Source organism: Grampus griseus, assembly GCF_964374135.1.
Source record: "Grampus griseus genome assembly, chromosome: 15".
NCBI classification, from domain to species: domain Eukaryota; kingdom Metazoa; phylum Chordata; class Mammalia; order Artiodactyla; family Delphinidae; genus Grampus; species Grampus griseus.
In genome coordinates, this window is record NC_139009.1 from 2152709 (window position 1) to 2169182 (window position 16474).

Genomic DNA, 16474 nt, shown 5'->3' on the forward strand with positions numbered 1-16474 from the left:
GTCTTCGGGGAACGTGCTCACCATTGCTGTCCTCCGGTTAAGCGGTGGGATGCAGCCGTTTGTCTAAGGCTCCACGAGGGGCCGAGCTGAGCCTCCCCTGGGCCCGCCGCCGGCTTCCGTGATGTCAGAGTGTTCGCTTTCACACGTGGCCACGGAGCAGCTCAGAGCGCGGGGTGCTGGGTGCTCAGCTGGACCCCAGCATCGAGCCTACTTTTCCTCTGACGTCGGCTGAATTCCTGGTTACGTGGTCTTTTCGGGGTTGCTTTGGGAATCCGACTGCCCTTTCTCGCTTTGCTCGACAGCCTTTTGGGAGGCACCTAGGTTGCAGTCGGGAGTGGCACCAGTGACGGGGCTCGTGGAATGAATCCTATGTGGTCTTACCTTTTGCTGTCAGTGGCTAATTCTGTGAATAAAGGCCCACAGAGAAGTAGGACTTCTTTCTCTGAAGGCAATACAGAGATAAGGAGGCACCCCGTGATTTGGAGCAGGTTCCCTGGGCGTGAAGGTGGGGCAGACACCGCCGTACCTGCTAAGGTCTCGCCTAGAGCCCGTCTGCACTGCCCATCTGCCCCTTTAGCCTGGGCTCTCGCATGGAGGTTAGCGATCCTCTGTCACACGTCTTTGCTTTCCACGAGCACACGGAGTTTAGGAAGTGGATGTCTGGGTGGCAGACCAGAGGGAAAAGGATCCCAGGTAAGACGATGATGACTGTTCATTCACGCTTGCGAGGTTTAAAACCAGGGGCTGTTGGAAAGCAGTGTACGTTTGGGGTCGATTTCAACCTGGGGCCCTTGGAATGCTCTGTCGCCTCTGATGTCCCTTCTGACCATCAGGCTCTAAGAATTCAGGAGAGGTCGTGCGCGCCCTGGTCATCTGTGCAAATAGGAGGGTGTAAACGCTTCGTTAGGAAAAGGAAAGGATGATGAGGGCTGTGATGAAGGATCCGAGCTGCGCAAACATCATTTGGTACATGCGCTGCATTCGGCTTCAGAATCCCTCTCTGAAGCAGGTGTTCTTGTCCCACCTGGTTGCCATGGAAACAGCCTCATTCACTTAGCCCAGGTCACATCACTGGTGACATAAACTGGGAACTGAGCCAAGATCCATCCTGTCTTTTATGTAACCCGAAGATGCTACTGTCGCTCATCGCTGCTCATCAATCAAAATACAGTGAAAGAAATGCCTGTAAGAGGAAACCAATCCAGCATTGGGCTAATGGGGTTCTTTTCGCTATCATCTCAAGCATTACACAGATATTGGATATTTCTAATTTTCTGTATTTCTGTGGTCCTCCAGACCTTATGAGGTTCTAATACGTCTGGACGTTTTAAGGTGGGTCTGTATCTGACGGCCAGAAACCAAGAACAACACAGAGACACACTGATCAAGAGTTCTTAGACTTAGCTGATGCCAAGGAAGGCGCCTGGCTGGGGCTGTAGGAAACCCCTGAAGCTTGAGATGGCAAAGAGCACGATGTTTCTAGGAGACCCAGCTCGATACCGAGCGCCGGCGAGCTGGGCTGCGTGTTCCCTACGCCAGAGTCACAGCTAAACTTTTTGTTAGTTTGTTTTGGCCATGCAGCTTGTGGGATATTAGTTCCCGGAACAGGGACCGCACCCGGGCCCTCAGCAGTGAAAGCGCGGAGTCTTAGCCACTGGACCGCCCGGGAATTCCCACAGCTGAACCTTTTGGAAGCCAATCTCATCCTTGATTCACAGTTGAAGACCTGAGACTCAGAGAGGTCAATTTGCCAAAGACACACACAACTCAGGAAATGATGAGTTTGGAATCAGAATTGCTCTCAGAATCCAAGGCCTGTTCACGTTCTGGTCTGATCAGAGTTGAGGACTCACGCGGGAACGGCGGTCATGTACGGCCACGTCAGGAGAGATCTTGAAGTCACGGTCAAGAAGGAACCCACACACGTTTTTCTGTGATGGGAGGAGTGCGTTTCTGGTGTTTTATTTTCATTGTCGTTTTGTTCACTCATGTGCTTCGCCTGCCGAATTCAGTCTGAGGCGGGTGTTGCTGTTGTCTCCAGGTCACGACTGGTGTATCGTCCAGCTGGGAGTACAGGGGTCATCCGGGGCTTCTATGTGGACACCTCTCACTTCACACGAGGAGATTATGCTCCTCGAGCGTCGATTCAAGTGGCAAACTGTGAAGAAGGTGCCTCGGGAACCAGTGGCCCTACCCCGGGAAGGAGCACTGTGGGGTGGTGAGGCCCGTCTGCCCCCGACCGCACACTTCCCACTCAGACAGGCTCAGCAACTTGTCTAGCGGCCCCTTTGTTGCCACGGGAGCTTTACAGTGAGATTCCCACTCACGTGCTCTGTGAGTTTTGATTTTTAGCTTAACAGTGTTCTTCAACCTGATTTAGATTTCATTATTCCCACGCTCGCAAGCCACCCCTCCCCACCCCACGGTGCCCCTGCACGTCACTGTGAGCTTTGGTGAGCAGGTGCTGGGGCAGGTGGCAGGAGTGGGCTGCCCGGACCACCTGGACGATGTGAAGCCAGGTCTGAGCCACCTGTGGGACCAGCGTACCTGCCCCCTTTTGGCTGCCCTGGTCTGCGTAATGACACGGCAGCCGTGGGCTTTCCAGAAAGGGTTCCTTTCCACACCCTGGAATAATGGGCCATGTGACTCATAAGGCTCTTTAATTGGCATCCTCCAAGGTTGGTCCCAGAGTTAATTTTTTGGCAACATGTACCATTAAGTGCATGTCTATACATGTACTTGGGAAAGAGAAATCATGTCAGTTAGCAAACGTATTTTGGAAGCACTCTGTGCACAGCACTGTATGAGGCTCCTTGGACATGAATGGGCTCACCTCCTGGAATACAGCTGGGGAACCCGAAAAGTCACATGATGATAGGAGGGATGCTCCTTTACAAGCAGGAACGACTAGCAGACAATGACTAAGATGCCTTCAGCAAGCCCTTCAACTGTCCACGAGTGCTTCTATTTCTGAATCGCCCATGTATCAATTCTAAGGATGCCTTTGGGGGAAGTAGTGTCTCTGGAATTGACTTACAATATTCCAAAACTTTACTAATCAAGCTTTCTGAAAACTCTACTCATGTGATAAATTTGTTGAAGTTTGAACTTGGAAATGATATTTATTATTTAATGAACAGACGTACCACCATATGTTCTGCACCTCTTTTTGAAGTTACCATCGGTAATTTAAATACTGAGGAACTTTAACATGTGTGTCTGTTACTTTGATCATCTGATACATTGACTTAAGAAACAATGTCTCTAGTGTTATTTGGCAAAATGAAAATGACCACACAATCTGCTAAGAGGGTATATATATCCTCTGATTTTGAACACAAACCGTAACCCTAACGGTCACTCTAACTTCAGATAAACAACCAGAAATCCCACAACGAGAAGTCAGGACATGAGCCACAGCCAGCCCTGAGGAGTCTGAAGCCATTGCTAAGGTATGTCTCCCCAAGGAACGGGGTCTTGTCACGGGCTGTTACGACAGCAAGGGAGCAGCCCTCCTCGCCCGGCCATGCACTCAACCTGGCACAGCTCGTGCATGTGTACTTGCCCTGTGTGACCCTGAAGATGTATCTGGAGAGGTTTGTGCAACCCCTGTACCACGGCCTATGTGAGGTCTAGGGCTCTGCTTCCCACAGGGCGGTCTGCTCACAGGGACCCCGCTGCAAAATGATGCCCGATGAGGTAAATACAGAAATTGACGCCTTAAATACTTTTGATAGCAATTGGACAAAGTAACGTGATGCCTGATAATTTAATACAATAAACCATTTGGCTTGTGTTTCAGTACATTCTTGTTTTTCCAAGTTTGTCTAGTAATTAATTTATATTGCGTTTTACAAAAGCGTCGATCCAGCGCTGGCTGGGAAATACATAATGGTAACAACAAATGGGCCCTTCCAGTTGAGGAGCACTGATCTAGGGAAACTGTTGAGAGGTTCAGGCTGACCCATTTAAGCCATGGTCCACGGGAAGAGCCCGGGTTTTATGTGAACATTCACAGCACATTCCGGCTGCTCCTTTCTGTGAGCCCTCAAGGTGAAGGCCTTTGGAGGCTCTTTCCCAGACCTCCCTGTCCATCCCCTTTCACCACCACCCAGTGGCTATTTTGACCAGGGTGAAAAAAAAAAGCAGGCCTTTATTCTGTTTATTAAAACTGACACTTGATCCTTATCAGTATTTTTATTAAAGTGTTCCATTAGGCATCCATCATTAATTTTTATTACAAAATGTCCTGCCCTGTAAGCCCCATACGGGCATTAGAATGAGAGAATTTATTGTTGCCTAGAGCCATCACTAACATTTTTATATTTACTGCTAGCTGAAGTCCAATGACTGGAATTGTTTGGTTCCCATGACAGAGCTTAAACCGGGAAATCCTGCTTCCAGCTACAGTTGTTTCCTGTCAACTCGCGGCAGAGGTGAGGTCACATACGACTCAACCTTTCCCTGGTAAATATGATGTGGACCCCTCTCCAGCGCTGTGGCTTCTTTAGTTAATGTTGGCAGGTTTTAAAAATACAAAATGAAGTCACCCTTTCCTTCTTGCTCTAGCATTTCAGGGTTATAATTTGCCCTTTTAGTGCGCTAGGAAATTCTTGTCTTAGCGTCCCCATCCATAGGGAGTTAGGAAAAACTATCAATTAAACTAGGATGTGATGGAACTAAGTTGTGTTGGGCTAGATATCTCCTAACAATGTCTGTTTCACAGGTCCATTAGTTGAAGTGCTATGTACAAACAACCATCAGCTTTATTGTAATTCACATAACATGCGATTCACCCATTTAAGTGTACAATTTAAAGTCTATGTAAATGATATATATGTGCAACCACCACTGCAGTGCACTTTGGAACAGTTTTTATCACCTCAGAAACAAATCTGATACTCTCGGCTATCAACCTTCCTCTCCCCCAGCCCTAAGCAGCCAATAAGCAACTTTCTGTCTCGATACATTTGACTGCTCTGGACGTTTCATATACATGGTCTTTTGTGACTGTCTTCTTTTACTTCGCATAATGTTTCCCAGGCTCATCCATGTTGTAGCACGTGTCAGTACTTTATTCCTTTTTGTGGCCGAATAATGTTCCGTTGTATGGATAGAGTGCTCATTCATTCATCAGCTGATAGACATTTGGGTTGTTTCCACCTGTTGAATACCTATGAATAATGCTGGTAACATTCCTGTACAAGTTTTTGTGTGGACATATGGTTTGCATTTGGGTATACACCTAGGGTTGGAATTGCTGGATCATATAATAACTCTATGTTTTTAATTGTTTGAGGAATTATCAGACTGTTTTCCAAAATGGCCGCACCACTTTACATTCCCACTAGCATCGTGTGAGGGTTCCAACGTCCCCACATCCTCCCAACACTTGTCATTTTCTGAATTTTTGATTACAGCCATCCTAGAGGATGTGAAGTGGTATCTCACTGTGTTTTTGTTTTGTTTTGTTTTTTTTTTGAGGTACGCGGGCCTCTCATTGTTGCGGCCTCTCCCGTCGTGGAGCACAGGCTCCGGACGCGCAGGCTCAGCGGCCATGGCTCACAGGCTCAGCCGCTCCACGGCATGTGGGACCTTCCCGGACTGGGGCACGAACCCGTGTCCCCTGCATCGGCAGGCGGACTCTCAACCACTGCGCCACCAGGGAAGCCCCTCACTGTGGTTTGGATTTGTATTTCCCTCATGACTAATTATGATGAACATCTTTTCAGTTGCTTACCTGGCCATTTGCATATTTCTTTGGAAAAATGCTTCTTCAGATCTTTTGCCCATTCTTAAACTGGGTAAAAATCCAATGTTATTATTTTATTATTAGTCTTTTATTACTGAGTTGAAGAGTTTTTCATATATTCTAGGTACAAACCCTTTATCAGATATATACTTGCAGGTACTTTTTCCCTTTCTGTGGGTGTCTTTTCACTTTCTCTAGAAAGCACAGACAGTTTCACTGTCTCTTGAAGCACAGCAGTCCTCAATTTTGATGAAGTTCCACTATGTGTTTCTGTTGCTCATGCTTTTGGAGTCATACTTAGAAAATCATTGTCAAATCCGAGGTCATGAAGAATTACCCCTAGATTTTTTTCTAAGAGATTTATCATTTTAACTCTTAGATTTAGGTTTTTGATCAATTTTGAATTAATTCTTGTATATGGTGTAAGGTAAGGTTTCAACTTCATTCTTTTGCATGTGGATATCAGTTGTCCAAGAACCATTTTTTTTGGAAAAGACTCTTCTTTCCCAGTTGAATGATTTGGGCACACTTGTGAAAAATTAGTTGACCCATACATACATGGGTTTATTTCTGGTCTCTCAATATTATGTGTTTATCTTTACGCCAGTCCCACACTGTTTCGACTAATGTTGCTTTGTAGTATGTTTGGAAATCAGAAAGTTCGTCTTCCAAATTTGTTCTTTTGGAAGATTGTTTTGGTTATTTGGAATCACGTACAATTCCATACGCAATTCTGTATTTCAGAATCAGCTTGTGAATTTCCAAAGAAGTCAGCTGGGATTCTCATAGAGATTTTTGCATTGGATCTGTAGATCAATTTGGGGAGTATTGCCAGCTTAAAAATACTAACTCTTGGGCTTCCCTGGTGGCGCAGTGGTTGAGAGTCCGCCTGCCGATGCAGGGGACACGGGTTCGTTCCCCATTCTGGGAAGATCCCACATGCCGCGGACCGGCTGGGCCCGTGAGCCACGGCCGCTGAGCCTGCGCATCCGGAGCCTGTGCTCCGCAGTGGGAGAGGCCACAACAGTGAAAGGCCCGCGTACCGCAAAAAAACAAAACAAAACAAAACAAAACGAACTCTTCCAATCCACGAACATGCGATGTTTTCCCATTTGTTTACACTTCCTTAATTACTTTCAACAACATTCTGTAGTTTTCAAAGTATACATTTTGCACTTCTTTGTTAAATTAACTCCTACATCTTTTATTCTTTCTGAATACTATTGTAAATGGAATTGTTTTCTTAATTTCATTTTTGGATTGTTCATCATAAGTGTATAGAAATACAATTGATTTTTGAATATTAATCTTGTGTCCTATGACTCTGCTGAACTTGTTTATTAGTACTAATGGATTTTTAGTGGAATCCTTAGGATTTCTACAGACAAGGTCATATTATCTGTTAATAGAGATCGTTTTACTTCTCCCTTTCCAATATGAATGCCAGCTTCCTTCCTTCTTTCCTTCCTTCCTTTCTTCCCCCTCCTCTCTCTCTCTGTTTCTTAAAATCTCCAGTGCAAAGTTGAAAAGAAGTGGCAAGAGCAGAATCCTTGCCTTTTTCCTGGTCTTGGAGGGAAATCATTCAGTCCTTCACAATTAGATATGTTGTTAGCTGTGGGTTTCACAGATGCCCTTTATTAGATTATGAAAGTTCCCTTCTACTCCTTCTTTGTTGAGTGTGTTTATCATGAAAGGGTGTTGGATTTTGTTAAATACTTTTTCTTTGTCTATGAGATTATCATGTGGCTTAATAAAATGTCTTTTGTTCTGTTAGTACAGTGTATTACATTAATTGATCTTCAGATGTTAAACTTGCGTTCCTGCGGTAAATCCCACTTGGTCATGGTGGCTACTTGTTTGTAATGTGTTGCTGGATTTGGTTTGCTAGTGTTTTGTTGAGGATTTCCATGTCCCTGTTCATAAGAGCTATTTGCCTGTAGTTTTCTTTTCTTGTGATATCTTTGTCTGGTTTCAGTATCAGGGTAATACTGGCCTCATGAAATGAGTTGGGAAGTGTTCCCTCCTGTTTTATATTTTGGGAAGATTTTGTGAAGAATTGATATATATATATTTTTTTACTAATTCAGTCTATTTACTTGACATTGGTCTATTCAGATTGTCTGTTCTTGAGTCATTTTCGGTAGTTTGTGTCTTGTGAGAATTTGTGCATTTCATCTAAGTTATCTGATTTATTGGTATATAATTCCTCTTTTATAATTCTTCTTACTTCTGTAGGTCAGTAGTAATGTCCTCTCTTACATTTCTGATTTTAATAATTTGAGTATTTTCTCTCTTTTTTCTTAGTCAATCTACCTAAACGTTTGTTAATGTTTTCAAAGAACTGGATTTCAGTTTCATTGATACTCTCTATTTCATTAATTTCTACTCTAATCTTTATTATTTCCTTCCTTCCGCTTGCTCTAGGTTTAGTTTGCTTTTTTTCCCAGTGTCCCAAGGTGAAGGTTCTAATTTTTTAATATGGGTGTTTATAGCTACAAATTTCCCTTCAATCACTGCTTATTGGACACCATAAGTTCTGGCATGTTGTATCTTCATTTTCATTCATCTAAAAGTATTTTCTATTTTACTTTTTGATTTCTTCTTTGACCCAATGGTTTAGAGTGTGTTGTTTACTTTTCACATATTTGTGAGTTTTCCAAATTTCATTCTCACTGATTTCTACTTTCATTTCATTGTGATTGGAGAACACACTTTGTATTATTTCAACCCATTTGTTTATAACCACATATAGGGCCTATTTTGGAGGATGTTCCATGTGTACTTGAGAAGAATGTGTATTATGCTGTTGTTGGGTGAAGTGTTTTATAAGTCAATTAGGTATAGTTGGTTTATAGTGTGGTTCTGTTTCCTTGTTGATCTTTTTTCCAGTTTTTCTATCTGTTATTGAAAGTGGAGTACTGAAGTCTCCAACTATTATTGTTGAGTTGTCTATTTCTCCTTTCATTTCTGTCAGTTTGTTTCCTTTATGATTTGGGTATATGTTATTAGGTGCATATATGTTTATAATCATTATAGTTTCCTGAAGGATTGACCCTTTTACCATTATAAAATGTTCCTCTTTATTTCTAGTAACATTTTTTTTTTGTTGTTGTTTTAAAGTCTATTATGTCTGTTATCAGTAAAACCACTCCAGTTTGTTTGTGGTTGCTGTTTGCATGATCTAATTTTTCCATCCTATTACTTTCAGTGTATTTGTATCTTTGAATATATAGTGTGTCTCCTGTAGGCAGTATATAGTTAAGTTTTGTTTTTCCATGCAGTGGGACTATTTTTGCCTTTTGATTGTTTAATACATATTTTGTTATTGTTTGTTATTATATAGTTGGAGTTACAGCTACCATTTAACATTTTGCTTTCTGTGTCTCATGTCTTTTTTTATTCCTCTTTTCCTCCTTTACCACTCTTTTGATTTAATTGAAATTTTATAAACAGCATTTTAATTTATTTAGTAATTTTTCCCACTATTTTATTTTTACTTTCTTTCAGAAACGTTACTCTTATATAGCTCTATTTCCATTCCCCCCTTGGTGGCATTGTTGTTTTACAAAGCACACCTATAAATGTTACAAACCCAACAATACACTATTACAATTATTTACATAATTTTATGTCTTCTGAAGAAGCTGAGAGAAGAAAGGACAGCAAGTTTATTTACATTTACTTAAGGTTTGTTATATTCACCTTCCTATTTATCATTTCTGGTTGTCTTCACTTGTTCCTGTGGATTTAAGTTACCCTATGTAGTCATTTTCTTTAGCCCAATACAGCTGTGCTCCCAACAACCTCCTTTGTGCAGTTGCTGGTAAATATATTACACATAGATCACATTTTTATTTATCAAAAGCCCAACATACAGTATATACATATTATTTTATACTACTGTTTTTTAAATCACTTAACAGAAGAAGGGACAGGAGCTGTGTATTTATACTGTCTCATAATAATTATATAATCACCTTTACAGGTGCTCTTTGCTTTTCCATGTTTAGCTGCTGGCCGTGTTACTTCAGTGAGGTCAATTTCACCCTCACAGTGTGAGCTTCTGGTGCTGCCCCTTGGGGGGCACAACCCTGGGGATGCCCACAGTGGCCCTGAGACGACAGCTTGGGTAGAGCTCTCTTTGACTATCTCTTTCCTTAACCACATGCACAGTTAGCTCCACTAATTGCCGTCCGATTGCTCTATTTTTTCAACAACGCCCTGGGCATAAATTGCTCCACATACCAATCCAATTAAATTTGGGTTTCTTTGAAGTGATAGTTTTTGAGGTCAGAGTTTTTTTTTCTTTTTTTTTTGTTTTGTGGTATGTGGGCCTCTCACTGTTGTGGCCTCTCCCGTTGCGGAGCACAGGCTCCGGACGTGCAGGCTCAGCAGCCGTGGCTCACGGGCCCAGCCGCTCCGCGGCATGTGGGATCCTCCCGGACAGGGGCACGAACCCGCATCCCCTGCAGGCGGACTCTCAACCACTGCGCCACCAGGGAAGCCCTAAGTGGTTGCTTTTTTCCTAATTTTCACAAACTTCCCTGGGGAATGGGTCAGCAGAGGTCCATGTGCCATCATGCTAGAAGTGGATCTCTTGACCCTCACTTTAGATGCAACACGTTTCTGGTTATCATGCTTTAAAGTAAGACACCAACATGTAGAGACTTGAACACGTTTAGTGATATTGATTGCTCATGGAAACCATCTGTTCTAAAATCAATGGAAGCAACTCAAAGAGCAAAGCCAACAGGAGAGATTTAGGACTTTTCATGTTCGCTAATTCAACAAACACTTATGGTATCGCTGTGTTGAGCTAGGGGCTAAGCGTCGGCCGTATAATCACTTCCCAGATGATGAGTAGGGCTGAGGCAACAGAACACAAGCTTCCTGAAGACAGGGGTCATGTGTCTGGGCTGTCCTTTGCTCACGCCCACTTCCTAGCACAGGCTGGGGGGACAGAGTAGATGCTCAGTAGCCATTTGTTGTTAAGACTGAACCGACAGGGTCCTCGCCCTTACAAAGTGAGCCACCCAGGTGGGAGATGCACAAGAAAAATCCTGCAAAAATAGTGATAAGTGTCACAGCAAAAGCACTTAGTAGAGCCCTGAGAAATTTCTATTTGGCAACTTTTGATAACTGAAATAGCAACTTCCTATGTTCAACCCAGTGTGTACAGAGCTTAGGCGTTGAGGGAGCGTCTGAAAAGGTATTGGTGGGAGCCCTGCTTTGTGGTGTTGGTCCTTGGAGTTTCCTGCACACGTTAAGTCTCGTTCTTGACTGGCAGCCTCCACGGATAGAAGGTGAGGGGTGGGCATGTCTGTATGCGGAGTTCTCCTCCCCACCTCCCCCGCTGCACCTTTAACTGCTCCATGAGGATTCCACCCGGATCCAAGTTTAAAAGGGAGCGGAAGCAGTAGGAGAACCCAGTGGGACACCTGGGGTGGGCATGGAGTGGCTTTATTGAGTCTCCCTCAAAGGTACCAAGAGGCATATCTAATATTCCAGGACACTTTTGATAAAAGGGAGGCTGGATATTAATTCTGTAAAGAAGAACCTCATTTTTTTAAAATGTAAAACCAGCTTTATGTTAACAGACATTAACATTCTACACCATTAAAGCAGATCGTAATGTTCAATGAACCAGAAGAGTGTTGTGAATTAGTCCTGCTAGTGTATTTTCCTGGGTTTTACGCCAACACAGTCTGGTTTCATTTACTGTAAATATCAAGGCTCCCACGGTTCCACTGAAAGTTTTTCAGATCACTCAATTTCACCAAATCGTTCATGTACAGATATATAGGGCTGGCTTCAGCAGAATACTCTGATGAATGATTTTGAGCTTCTGTATAAAAAAGCTTGGCTTCCACCTTCTAGGAAATAATCAAACAAATAAAAAGCATTCATTTTATTAGAATCAGATAATGTGAATGGATCTTCGTAGCTATTTTCTGCTCTGCAGACCGAATCTCAGGCTGCTGTGGTTCTCAGCAGCTATTTGATTTTGAGAATATTAGCTTTAGTATTCTCAATTGCATTGCAAAGCAATGTGTTGTAAAGATAAAAATGTGAGGCTCTCGTGTGAGTCGGTGTAGGATGTAGCAATGCTGATTTCTGACACCAAACGTTCATCTGTGGTGAATTTCCCAATTGCTTTTTGGCCTTCCTGGAGTTATTAGTTCAACAACAACAAAACAATGCAAGCACCTACTACGCGCCATACAAAAAGCAAACAAGGGCTTCCCTGGTGGCACAGTGGTTAAGAATCTGCCTGCCAGTGCAGGGGACAAGGGTTCGATCCCTGATCTGGGAAGATCCCACATGCTGTGCAGTAACTAAGCCCGTGCACCACAGCTACCGAGCCTGCGCTCTAGAGCCCACGAGCCACAACCACTGAGCCCACACGCTTAGAGCCCATGCTCCGCAACGAGAGAAGCCACCACAATGACACGACGGCACGCAGCAACGAAGGCCCAATGCAGCCAAAAGAAAAGAATAGGGCACGCCTCTCCCAAGGACATACAGGCCCTTGACTTGTTCTTCCCCCAAATGAAGGTGCGTCCCGAACGCTGCACCTTTGCGATACCACGTGCCAGCTGCGCCTCGTATTCCAGTTTCTCCCACGCTCTGCACGGTTCCTGACAATTCCTCCCTGACGCAGTTTTAATTGTCAAGACGGTGCTGCTACCCGCCATCTCCCCACGTCTTGCGCGTCGGAGGGCGGAGGAGTAGTGGGAGGGGTCGCGGTGGGTGCCCAGTGCCTCGCCCCCTGCCCTCCCGCCGCCTTCGCGGGAGCCGCGCCCCGTCCCTTTCTCCAGCTCTGCCGTCCTCACCTGTCCGGACTCTGATGCCCCGTCACCCGCCCCGGCTCTGCTTCCCCCTCGCGTGTCCTCTCCCGGGCGGCAGCGCGCTGCGGTCGCAATCGCCGGTGGCGTCAGCGCGGGCGGTGGCGGCCGTGGCCCAGGCAGCCCGGCTGTCCGGCGGCGGAGCGCATGGGCGGTGCGGGCCGTGAGCTCGCGCGCGACGCACGTGCTGGCGGAACCCGCGCCCGCCAGAACCATCGTGGTGTACCGCAACGGGGACCGGTTCTACGTGGGCCGCAAGTTCGCGCTGTCGCGGCGCCCCGTGGCCACCTTCGAGGCGCTGCTGGAGCAGCTGACGGAGCAGGTGGAGGTGCCCTGCGGTGCGCGGCGCCTCTTCACGCCGACGCGCGGGCGCCCGGTGAGCGAGCTGGACGCGCTGCAGGCCGGCGGCAAGTACGTGGCGGCCGGGCGCGAGCGCTTCAGGAAGCTGGAGTAAGTGCCGCCGCGCCCCCCGGCCTCTGCGCCCGCCCCCCGGCTCCATCGCCTCGCCCCGCGGGGCTGTGGACCGCGACCGGGTCTGCCGCGGCCTGGTGGCCCGTCCTGTCCCCGCGGGGCCAGGGACCGCGACCCGGGCCTGCCGCGGCCTGGTGGCCCGTCCTGTCCCCGCGGGGCCGGAGACCGCGACCCGGGTCTGCCCCGGCCTGGTGGCCCGTCCTGTCCTCGCGAGGCTGGGGAACGCGTCCCACTTCTGCCCCCGCCCAGCGCCGCCGTCCTGTATGGACTTTGTCTGCGAGGCCTTCTCGGGCCGCAGTGCACCCTGCATGCCCCCGGAAATCGCCCCTGCTCGCCCTGTGGGGAGGGCAGACCAGCTACTATCTCCCGACCCATCAGTATTGGAGAGAATTAGAAAGAGGGTGGGGAGAGGGGGCGGCGGGTGTGGCAGTGAAAATAGGGTGCCCAGGGTCGCCTCTTTGAAAAGGTGACCTCTTCGCGAAGGTCTGCAGGAAGAAAGGGAGTGGCCACCGGAGGGAGCACGCTGGCAGGCAGAACGCCGAGCTGGGTTACAGCTTGTCCAGGCTGGTGTCCCCGGGACCTGGGCACGCCTCCTTCCCTGAGAGCACTTACCGAGCTGTGCTGTCGGCCCAGCTCGCTGCTCTCTATCCTGCTGGTTAAGACCCTACAGAGGACAGGCCCCCGTGATTTCTGAAATCCTGGCACCTGACGCAATGCCGGCCTACAGTACAGCCTCTGAATGCTGGCCTGGGAGCAAGGACACCCGCCCCAGCGTCTGCTGCCATTAAGACAGCAGCCGCGGACAGATGGCGGCTGTCCTGGTGGAACAGGCCTGTGTATCAACGTCAGGGCCACTCAGAAAGCCATAATGGAGACTGGCCACATTCAGGCTGTCCGTTGTACTTGTGGGTACCCACTCAAAGCGTCGATTTAATTCTTTTTTGTTTAGCCTGGGACTGGTATTGCATTCTCTTTGAGATCTTACTGCAAATGGGGTTATAGTACACTCTCTTACTTTTCTTCCCAAGAGTACCTCAGTCTTTTGTGCACTTATAATCCTTGTAACTTCTCTAAGCTTTCTTGGTAACTGTCATTATACAAATGTCATTGCAAACCAAAGGTGTCTTGCAGGTCCTTAACAAAAGCTATTGTGCGCGTCTCCCTGTAGGGCAGCCTCGGGGCTGCTGCAGAGGGCCTTACAGTGTATGTTTTGGGAAGATAAGAGACAAACAGAAGTCACCACAAAAGAGACAGTGGTAACGGCTAGGACAGAAGCACAGGGTTAATTCTGTCTAGGTGAAGGACCTCAGAAGAGGCTTCCTTTGCCAAACGGAAGGGAGAAAATTGTTTTGTTTCTTAATCCTCTGAATTCCTGGGCTGCCCTGGCTTCACTCATTTCTTGTGTCTGCCCCTAAAGATGTTATTACCATTCCTTACATTGTTGTTAACTCTTGTTTCTTTCATTGTGAGATGTATCGTATATACGGAAGAGTGTATACAGTTTTATGTACAGTTTAAAGAATAGTAATAAAGCCAGCCTCTGTGTAAACTACAGCCCAGATTACGCAAAAGAGCGTTACCAGTGTTTTAAAAACCTCCTACCTCCACTCCCATCCTTTGCCCACAGGTAACCACTACTTTGGCTTTTGGAATAATCATCTTTTCATATTAATCTATCCCTGAAGGGTAGATTTTTTTCAATGTTTTATGTACTTTATGTAAATGCAATTATATTGCATATATTTTGTTACTTGCTTTTTCACACAATAATATGCTTTGGAGACTCATCCGTGTTAAAAGCATGTAGCTGTAGTCATTCTTTTTTACTGTTATGTATTATTTCATTGACTGATATACCAGTTTATTTATCCAATCAGTTGATGGATAATTTGGGTCACTTTAAATTTTATGCTAAAGTAAGCAACGTTGCTGTAAACATCCTTTTACTTGTCTCCTGGTGCACACGTGGGTAAGACTTTCTCTGGGAGAGCATGTGAGTTATCAGTTGGTGCATATCCTATCAGTGCAAGCTTATTGGCGTAAAAGAGCATTTATTATCTCATAGTTCCTGTGACCAGGAAGTCCAGAGCGGTTCTGGCTCAGAGACTCTTGTGAGTTTGCAGTCAAGATGCTGGCTGCAGTCATATCTGAAGGCCTGACCCGGGTAGGTGCTTGCAGGCTCACTCACGTGGCCATGGCAGGAAGCTTCATTCCTGCCGTGAGCCTGTGCATGGGAGATCTAGCAGCTGGCTCTCCCTAGCATGAGTGATCCAGGCTGAAGCCACAGTGTCTGTTGTTACAGCTGGTTCTCTGTTGCGCTGTCTTCGCTTCTCCTCTGCCTAGTTACCTCTGTGTGCTGGACATTTTTACTCTTAAAACTTATTTGCAGGGCCTCCCGGGTGGCACAGTGGTTGAGAGTCCGCCTGCCGATGCAGGGGACGCGGGTTCGTGCCCCGGTCCGGGAAGATCCCACATGCCGCGGAGCGGCTGGGCCCGTGAGCCATGGCTGCTGAGCCTGCGCGTCCGGAGCCTGTGCTCTGCAACGGGAGAGGCCGCAACAGTGAGAGGCCCGCGTACCCCCCCACCCCCCCAAAAAAAGTTAAAAACAAAAAACTTATTTGTGGAAATCATTTGAGGCCTGAGGTGATATTAGCTTTTGCCAAAGTGGCAGCTTTGCTTGGCCAGCTGCCTGTTCATCCCAGTTCACGATCACCTGATACAGCTTCGGCGTGTGGGATGGTTCGGACTGACCAGGTGTCTGGAAGCCAGGATGCTGCTCACGCCTCAGGTGCGGCCAGTGAGGTCCCAGTTCACTAGGAGGGTGGTTCACAAGGGCCCCCGTTGGTGGGTCCTGAACCAGTGCTTTTCCTGTGGCCACAAAGGCTGTCGGAACCATGGTTCACCCTCTCAGCTCTCTGTTCCCTGGACCAAAGTGGCCCCGGATGTCGGCCTCATGGCTTCGGACTGCCTTTCTTTCCTGGAGTGTGGGAATTCCTCACCATCTTGATAGGTGTCTTATGTTTCAAAGACATGTTTTTCAGTGTGTCTGGTTTTGTGTTTTAGTGGAAAGGTTGACTGGGGTTACTTCGTCCATGGTTCCCAGAGCAGAGGTCTTTTGCCCTTTTCCTTCACGTATGTTTTTGTTATGACTCTGTGGATGGCAGTGTCCTTTAGACCATGAGGGGTATTTTTCACTGTCTTCTAACTTGGTGGTTGCTGATGAGATATCAGCTATCATCGTTCACTTCTCTGAAAGTAATGTTTTATCTCTTTTAGCTTCTTAAAATGTGTGCTGTTTGATTCTGGGTGCTGTGCTTTAAACGATACGTCTCAGTGCAGATTTATTGAATTATCTTGAGTCTTTGGTGTGGTGACTCAGCCATTGTCTCTTCAGGTGATGCCTCTG

The 16474-nt window shown here is 46.5% G+C and overlaps 2 protein-coding genes across 2 annotated transcripts in view; both read left to right on the forward strand.

The window, feature by feature from the left end:
- Positions 1-590: 590 nt before the first annotated feature.
- ALLC (allantoicase) lies at positions 591-3636 on the forward strand (the record flags this gene model as incomplete). The annotated part of the gene is given in 4 exon segments (XM_082672160.1): positions 591-693; positions 2042-2077; positions 2080-2169; positions 3500-3636. Coding segments are annotated over 4 exon segments (366 nt in total).
- Positions 3637-3694: 58 nt separating this feature from the next.
- The window catches only part of DCDC2C (doublecortin domain containing 2C), a gene marked incomplete at both ends in the record, with an annotated part of 42190 nt that continues 29410 nt past the window's right edge, over positions 3695-16474 (forward strand). The window contains 2 exon segments of the mRNA XM_082672161.1: positions 3695-3699; positions 12571-13047. Of these exon segments, the coding sequence (XP_082528287.1) occupies positions 3695-3699; positions 12571-13047 (482 nt within the window).